The 8,533-nt window shown below is 65.5% G+C and overlaps 1 protein-coding gene across 1 annotated transcript; it reads right to left on the bottom strand.

The window, feature by feature from the left end:
* Positions 1 to 572: 572 nt before the first annotated feature.
* Positions 573 to 5,670, bottom strand: PLPP2 (phospholipid phosphatase 2). The gene is made up of 6 exons (XM_075736317.1): positions 5,503 to 5,670; positions 2,995 to 3,146; positions 2,368 to 2,645; positions 2,128 to 2,185; positions 1,797 to 1,973; positions 573 to 1,692 (listed from the first exon to the last, which is right to left on the bottom strand). Exons 1-6 carry the CDS (start codon positions 5,552 to 5,554, stop codon positions 1,555 to 1,557), a joined length of 855 nt encoding a protein of 284 aa, XP_075592432.1. The 5' UTR covers positions 5,555 to 5,670; the 3' UTR covers positions 573 to 1,554.
* Positions 5,671 to 8,533: the final 2,863 nt, after the last annotated feature.

An 8,533-nucleotide genomic window follows, 5' to 3' on the forward strand; every position in this document is an offset into this window, starting at 1 on the left:
TCCTGCCTTCCCTCGGCTCCAGCTGCCGGAGCAGCCAAGGGAGCTGCAGACACAAAACGTCACTTTTTCCGAGAGCTTCTCCCTGCTTTCCCTTCCCCCTCGCAGAGGCCGGCTGCGGTGCTGGGGAGTGCGGGAAGCTCCCGGGGTCACGGCAAAGGCAGCGCCGGGACAGGATGCAGCCAGGACGGGTCTCAAGAGCCCTGCACTGGCCATAGCTGCTCTTGCCTCTTGAAGGGCTGGCCAGCCAAAGATCAACCCTCTGGAAGGCGGTATTTCACAGGCTGTGCGGGCGAGGAGCCCCTGGACAACCCCATCGCTGCTGGGGCTCCTTCCCCCAGGAGGATGCTGCTCCCATTGGCCTCTCACCATCCCACGGGCCCTGGTCGAGCCCAGGTTTCCCGGCACACTCAGGAGAGGAGGCTCAGCAGCCCCGACAGACACCCCTGCCCCCTCCCAGCTAGCGAGGTGCTTCAGACTCCTTTCCCTTGGAAGAGGAAATCCTAAACACTTAAGCCCATCCACTCCGAGGCCAGGAGCATCCACGGAATAAGAGAACAGGCCTGACACAGACATTCTTTAAGGATGATCTAATTTAAAAAACACATTTTTACAAAAACACATCATAATGATAATGCATGTAGTTTAAGAAGAGGCCCACAGTGCTCCAGTGCTGGAGGCAGCTGCACATCGGCAACGGGACTGCTCCATGGCCTATTCCCCACCTTCCCAGGGTGTTCGGAGTCCTGCGTGCAGCTCCACATCCCCATTGATTTTCCTTTACCACAGAAAGCTTCTCCCCTTCCCCCTACCCTCCCGCACCCCCTAAAGCGTCAGCTGAAGCTACAGGAGAGACAAAGGCTCGAGCATCCTCCTCGCCCCAAGCCAGACACAAAGCAGGCGGGGTACAAGAAGCCCTCGCTTCCAGCACCGCCGGAGAAAAGCCTGGCCACGCACCCTTCGCTCACACCAGCTGCTGGCGGCCAGCGCTGCTTTTAAAGGTAACGGGGGAACAGAGAAGAGCTCTGGATTGCTTTAATCCTTTCCAAAAAAGTATTGCTAGCCCAGCAGCTGTCCTCCTCCCCCTGTGCTTGTGAGGATTTGTACTCCTAAGGCTGGATAATTCGACAGGGATAACACACACTCAGCACAGGCAACCTCAGACTTCCCGACGAGTTTGCTCTTTGCTCGGCGTGGTTTGCCAGCCCGATAAATCCACCCACACGTGCCACCTTCCCCTCCCTCCCCTCACGTGGAGGGCTGGGACGGCAGCCTTGGAGCCTGACTCAGACGCACAGGGGACCGAGGACCTCCCTTTCCCGCGGGCAGGGCGCTGGGATTGCCAGGCACCGGCAAGCGCAGAGAGACCGCAGGCACGGGGAGCCGGGAGCCGCGGCGCTGCGGGAGCGGGGATGGGTAGGGCCGTCCTGCAGGTACCTGCAGCAGCGAGAGGCACAGGAGCCATGGAGCCAATGGTTAACACAGAGCCGTCGTCCCTGTCCCCTGCACCAGGAGCAGCGCGGAGCGCGGCGAGGGGCAGGTCTGCAGTCCGGCAGCTCACGGGGCGCCCCGGTAGCTGTAGTGATTGCAGTCGGGGTCGCTCATGGTGAGCGGCAGGCTGGGCTTGCGCTCCAGGTCCTTCTCGTCACACTGCTGCAGGGGACGGTGCTTGAAGAAGTCGGAGACATAGCGAACCTGGAAAAGGCCAACAGGAAAGAGGGTTTAGGGACCCCGCCAGCACGCTGAGCTGCCGGCAGCGGCAACCCGGCAGAGCATCGGGTCACACAGGAGACACTCACGATGAGGACGGCAATGAGAGCCCCTTGGAGCAGCCCCACCAGCACATCGCTCCAGTGGTGCTTGTAGTCGGACACCCTGGTGTAGCCCACGTAGATGGCGAAGGCGATGAGGAAGAACTGGATGGTGGGACGCAGCAGACGGGCCCACTTCCCCGCCAGCCGGGCTTGCACGTAGAGCTGGGCAGGGAAGGGGGGGAGCAATCACCCAACGCAGGGGGCACCAACCAGCCTGAAGACGGGTGCTCAGGGCACCGGTCCGCCTGGGGGGGACGGGACCCGCAGGGGCTCGCTGCCTTCCCGCAGCACGGCGCGCCTGGAGCGCAGCACTTACCGCCAGGAACATCATGCAGTACATCCCGAAGGAGGAGTGCCCAGAATAGAAGGAGAGTCTGTAGGGAAAAGAGGATGGGTCAGGCCACAAGAGCGAGCCCCCAGCGCCCAGCTGGTCCCCCGCAAGCTCCCCACCGACTCCGTGGGCGCTGCCCCGTGGCAGGAGAGCGTCAATACCCGTCTGGGGCTGCCGGAGACCACGGGAGCCCAGCGGATGAGGTCCTGCAGCCCCATGGCTCACCTGGACTCAGTGACATTCCTGCTCTCCCCCTGGCAGATGTTCTCCAGCTGCACATAGATGGAGCAGTTCACCTTGGACCAGTCAGGATTGCAGACGGCCAGGAAGTTTGGCCGGAGACGACCGATCATGTATTTGGCCAGGTCAGTCAGGGACTGGCTGATGGCCCCCCCGAAGAGGAAGGTCCCCACCACCTTGTAGAGGGCGGCCAGGTAGTTGTTGAATTCCGACTTGGAGTAGAGGCGCTCTGTGTAGACCAGATACGCCTCCCCTGACGAGATCTGCAGGGACCAAGGGGCAAGGGGTGAGGGTCTCCGGGCCACCGAGCAGCTCCCCAGCACCAGGGGTACGGGATGCTCTGGCTCTCGGGGTCTATGGCAGAGGAACCCCCGGCACCCACTTGCCCCAGGAACTGACTGGGCCTCTCCCCTCCCTGCAGGGAACCAGCCCCACAGGCCACGGGTCTCACTGCCCCAGAGGGAGCTCCTGACCCCCAGCAGAGCAGGGCTCGACCCAAGGGTCCTGTTGCCCTGCCAGGGGTCGGGAAATGGGCTGTGCTGGCACCCAGCTCCTGGATGCGACATGCCAGGACGTCCCTGACCCGGAGGGAAGGGGATGACGCTTCCTTACAATGACAACAGTGCAGGTGATGGTGACCCCAGCCATGAGGCCATGGGTGATGGTGTCCGCCTTGTAGGGGTAGCGGATGGAGTCATCGTTGCAGTAGAAGCCCCGCTTGTACGGTGAGTTCACCAGCGTCAGGATGACGAAGGGCAGAGATGCTGCAAGGCAGAGAGAAGGTGAGGACTGGGGACACCTGCCTACAGGTTCCACACAAGCACCCAGCGCCGTGCAGTCTCCCCATCCCTCGACCCCCAGGTCTCTGCTCCCTGCTGCTGGGGAGAGATCCCCTCTGGGGAGAGAGTCCTGAGCCACCTGCACCCAGGGCAGGAGGACTCGCACCCGCCAGCGTGCTGGCCACGCCGCTGATAGGACCCTATCGGAGCTCACAGCTGCCTGCGGCGCCCAGATATCACCCAAGATGGCCACGAACGGGCACCTGCAGAGCCTCTGTGGCTATCCCCACTCCTCCCCAGGCATGGCACTTGCAGGGCCTGGTGCAGGAGACCGGGGCTGATCTTGTGCCCTCTCCTCCCACTCCCCAGGGTCTTTCGGCTTAAGAGGACGGAGCTCGTTAGAATTAACAACCACAGGCATCACGCAAACCTGTTTTACAGCAGAGAAGGGCCCCCCAGATCATCCCAGCAGTTCCCTCACACCAGCTCCAGGAGAGCCTGTGCCTGGAGATGCTGGTGGGTGATCCAGCCTAGGCACTGTCAGACCCGAGCGCCCTTGCCTTCCCACCCTCACCCTCCCGCAGCCCTTGCTCCGGCCAGCCTCTCCTCTCCCCCAGCTCCTGGCAGGGCTCTGGAGAGATGCTGCAACCGGCTGGATCAGTCTGGGCAAGGAGACTTTCCACCCAGCGTGCCCCAACCCTGGCCACGGGCATCTTAGAGCTCGCCCCTGGATGGGATCATTCCCAAGATCAAAAAGGTTTTTGGTTTTTTTTTTGGAGGGGGTCTCTGCCCCGTACAGCAGCCGTGCCAAATCCCAGGCTGAAAGGGGACCTCCCGCCCCTGCAGCCGCTCCATCCCTACCCAGGGGACGCTTCCTCTGGCAGCGCCGGGAGAAGCCAGGGCAGGGCCGAGGGCTGGAGGCACCCGTCCCGGGGGACAGGGCCGCAGCCGGCCCCGGGATGCTCTCCTGCGGGGAAAGGCCTCCCGGGAGCGCCGTCCTCCTCGGGCCTACAGTCCACCTTAAGCCCGGGGCTCCTCTCCCGGTTCCGCCTTTCCCGGCGGTTTCCGCCTCCCCTCGTTCCACCGTCTCCGAGAAACACGCACCTTTGTCCCAGCCCGCACCCTCCTCCCGGGGCGCAGCCGGGGTGGGTGTGTGTGTGGGGGGGTGTCCCCCCCTCCGCACCCCACCACCTCCCGCGCTTACCGGGCCGGGAAAACGAACGGGGAAAACGATAATAAAGCACCAGCCCGCTGCTCCCCGGCCTCGGCCCCCCCCCCTCCTCCTCCTCCTCCCTTCCCTTGCTCCCCCCGAGCGGAGGCAGCAGCCGCCAGAAAGAGCTGCCAGGGAGCTGGGAACAAGCCCCGGCTTCTCCCACCCCGCTCCGGTCCCGGGAAACCGGGGTGTCTGCGAGACTCCTCTGCGCACACCTCAAACGTTCGTTTGCGGCTCAAATTAGATACCGGTTTTCTTGCTGGATAATTTCATCCTTCCAAAAAAGATCCCCTAAAAATAAAAGGCACCGGCACACGAGAGACAAAAGCGACCCAAACAAAAACAGGAACCTGCCTCTCCCCACCGGTGCTTAGAGCCCAAGAAAGCAACTCCGGCCCGGGAGGTTCAGGCTGAAATTACGACCTGGGCCTTTATTTTTAGTCCGTCTTAATTAGGTGCTTGTCGGCGTCGCTTTTAGAAACGGGCGTTTGCCTACACCGGGGGGGGCGGGGAGGCTGTCGGTGTACGGGGAAGGGGCACCCCGAACCCAACTGCCCGGGCCCGCGGAGCCCCCCCCCCCACCTTCCATCCCCGGCCCCGCTCCGGCCGCCCGCGGAGCGCAGGGCCCGGCCGGCGGGCAGGCAGCCAGGGCGGCTGCCGAGCGTCCCGAGCAGCGCGGTGGAACCCCGCCGGCAGCCTCTCGGCCCGGGACCGGCTCCGGGATCCCTCGGCTCCCACTCGGCCCCGCCGCGGAGCACCCTGCCGGGCACGTCCCCAGGGCGACCGGACGACGGGGCGGCCCCACGGCGGGGCCCGGTACCCGCCCGGCCCCGCCGCCTCCGGCCGAGCCGCCCCCGGGGTGAAGCGGCGCCGGGGAGGCCGGTGGGCTCCTCGTGGGGTGCAGAGCCCCGGGACAGGGCCCGGGCAGGTGCCTCCCGGGCTGCCCGGCTTGGTCCCGCAGCAACGGGTGCGCGGGGCACCCGGGACCCCCGGTACCGCCCGCGGACCCGGACTCAGCCCCACGGGAGGGGGGGGGGGGGGAACGAACGACAGGGGAGGAGGCGGCCACGACGCTCCGGAGCCGCCCGGGGCGGGGGTGCCGCGGCCGCGCCGGTACCGAGCCCTCACCGACCGCCAGGCAGAGCACGTCGAGCACCACGAAGACTTTCCTGCGCTCCATCCCGCTGCCGGTGGCGGCCCCGCGGCCCGACCCCGCGGCTCACATGGCCCGGAACGCCGCGGGCCCGGTAGGGAGGTAAAGTCCGGGCGGACGGGACGGGGCGGGGAGGGGCGGGACGGGGCGGCTCCGGCAGCCGGTGCCCCCCCCCCCCCCGCGGGCTGGGGCGGGGCGGTGGCGGGCGGGGGGCGGGCTGGGGGGCCGGGCAGGTGTGGGGCGCGGCGGGGGACGGCGACCAGCTACGCTGGGGGTGGCCCGGACCCCCCCCCCCCCCTCGGCCCCAGCCGCATCTCCGGGCCCCGCTCCAGCGTCCTTGGCTCCGGTCCCCTCGGCGTCGCGCTTCGCCTGGCCGGTCAACCCGGCCCGGCCCGGCCCGGCCCGGCCCGGCCGCCTCCCGTCGTTGCGGGAAGGGGGAGAAGGGAGTGAGGCCACATGTGGGAGCCGCGTGTGTCCCGCCAGCCTCGAGCCTGAGTTAAAAAAAAAAAAAGGGGGGGAGGGGGAAGAAAAAATCCAAGAGTGGGAGAACACGGCCACGGAAATACGTGGGCCGCATCGGCGTGGCGCAGCAGTGGTTTATTGCGGAGCAGATACGGGGTTGACTCAGTCGCCGATGCTGCTTGTTGGGGGAAAGAGGGTTCCCCCCGGAGCCTTCGGACACGGTGGAGAGGCCGACGGGGAGCAGAGCAGCCGGATTTAAACACAGGACGAGGCGTTGTGTTTGTTTTAAGCTGTGATTTAACCACTGAAACGCGGGCGGTATTTTCCCGTGCCTCAGACGTTGTCGGAGCAGGACGGGCTCCCGGTGCTGCCCGTTGGGGCTGGGGATGCGCCGGGCCGGTGGCACTCTGAGCGCGGACAGGAGCAAAGGTTCGAGCGTGGGCCCTCGCAGCGAGTCCCTGGCGGGAGCGGGGACGGCCACAGCCCGGCTGTTTGCTGCAGGCCCGACTCTTGGTCAGGAACGGAAGGAAACATAAATAATACAGAAACCACCCAAATGATAGCTACTGGGCTGGTTTATTTAAGTGCAGCGTGAGTGGCCTGTGGAGAATGTCAAAGCTGTTGTGGGAAGCCAGAAGAGCTGGAAATGATCTCGGGCTGCCCTGGGATTTATGGAGAGGGGCAGAATCACTTGCTAGCTTTCCTCTGCTCCGATCTAACCCGGTGCAACTTCCCTCCTGCCCATTGGTGCCATGGGGCCCTGGCACAGCTCCTGGGGCAGGATTTGCCCTGCACTTGCTGCCTGCAGGCCCCGAATCTTGGGGGTGGGTGGGTAAAGCCCCGAGGCAGGAGAGCTGAGGGGATGCTGGAGGCGGGGAGGTTGGCCACTGCCTGCGGGATGCCCGGGCTGCCTCATGCAGGGGATGTGGGGTTCAATACAGTCTCTCCCACCGCTGATAAATCTCCCTTTCTTGTCACAGCCCACGGCAGTCCTCGGCTGTGCCGAGCCACCCTCGTAGCCGGCGTGGAAGTGCTCCAGGCTGGGCCATCGTGGAGGCACAGTTGTGGGGCTCAGCGAGGACTGGAGCTGATCCATGCCGTGGGTGTGCAGCTCCGTGCTGGAGCAGGGCAGAGCGGAGTGAGATAAGGCGGCTGCTCCCCTGCCCGCACAGCACGGCGTCGCGGAGCGGATGCCACAGGCAGGACTTTGCCCCACGCGGTGCCGTGGCGGTCGGACGGTGCCAGGCCGGTGGGAGCCACCCAGGAACTGCCCAGCCTGGCCAGAATGGCTGCTCTCAGCTCGGCCCAGCACTTGGGGATGTCACAGGGATGAAAAGCAGCCCCTGCCCTGGCCTTAGCCCCACGCTGTTTGCTCAGCTTGTGCGGCGCTGGGCAGGCGGCTCAGCCCCCTCCCGCTCGACAGGAGGCCCCGGCCAGCAAAGGGCCTGCGGAGGCGTGTGGGGGCCAGCGCCGCAGCCCTGGCTGCCGGGTTTGGGGGGGTCATGGGGATCCCTGGCAGCATTTGGGCTCTGCTCATTAGATTTTCTCCAACTTCACTTAGGCTTTCCATCATGTCCCGTGGGACACCGATCCCGGCCATTCCCAGCCCCAGGGAGGGCGCTGGGACCCCATCCCGGGATGGGGTGCGTGTGTGTGTGTGTGCTGATACCGGGACCCTTCTTCCCCCGAGTCTCTGCCGCTGCCCCCCCCCCCCTCACGGGAGGAGGACGGTGCCCTCCCACTTGCCCCGAGCCCCCTCCGGGGGGTCGCTGCAGCCGTGCGAGCCGAATTCCTTAGAGAAACTGGGGGAAACACACACGAAGGTCCGGCCAACCCCGAGCGATGGAGCCCCGGCGGGGGGGGGGGGTGGGAGCGGATTCCCTGCGTGGGGTTGCGGCCCCCTCTGCCGTCGAACCACCGCGGTTGCAGTCGCCGTTCCCGAACTCGGCGGGGGCCGCGGGGGTTCTGCCCGCCCCACGGTCCCGTGGGGACCGTGGGGCGGGCAGAACCCCCACGGCCCCCGCCAAGTCGTTGCTCCCTTCTCGCAGCAATCGTCTTTACCCTACCCGGCTGAGCTGCCAGGAGAAATGCAGAGAGGGGAGAGGTCCCAAACAGAGGGGTGGGCTGTCCCTTTCCTGCTGCTTTTCCGGGGGAGGGGGACATTTTCCAGCTGTCAGCGATGGAGACTGGAGCCCCCGTCCCCACCCCGAGGCCCTGGGACAGAAGACAAGAGCCAGGTAAGAGCTGGGGAAAAGAATTGAAGGGGTTTCTGACAAAACAGAGGGGCTTTGTGGCGAGGAACGAGCCTTCTTGAGGAAACATAGAACGCAGTTGCAGCAGGAACGTTTCTCTCGCCTCCAGGATGTTATTTCTGGCTGAAGCCAGTGAGACGTGGATGGACCCCTGCCTCCCACTGCCACGGACTCTCCGAAGGCTGCCAGGGTTTCACAGGACTCGGGGCACCTGTAGGAGCAACGAACGCCTCCCTCCCCCTCCACGCACGGTGCCAGGATGGTAAATTCAACCAAGGAAGCTGGGCCTCTT

This window comes from Balearica regulorum, chromosome 26 (genome assembly GCF_011004875.1).
Source record: "Balearica regulorum gibbericeps isolate bBalReg1 chromosome 26, bBalReg1.pri, whole genome shotgun sequence".
Lineage (NCBI taxonomy): Eukaryota > Metazoa > Chordata > Aves > Gruiformes > Gruidae > Balearica > Balearica regulorum.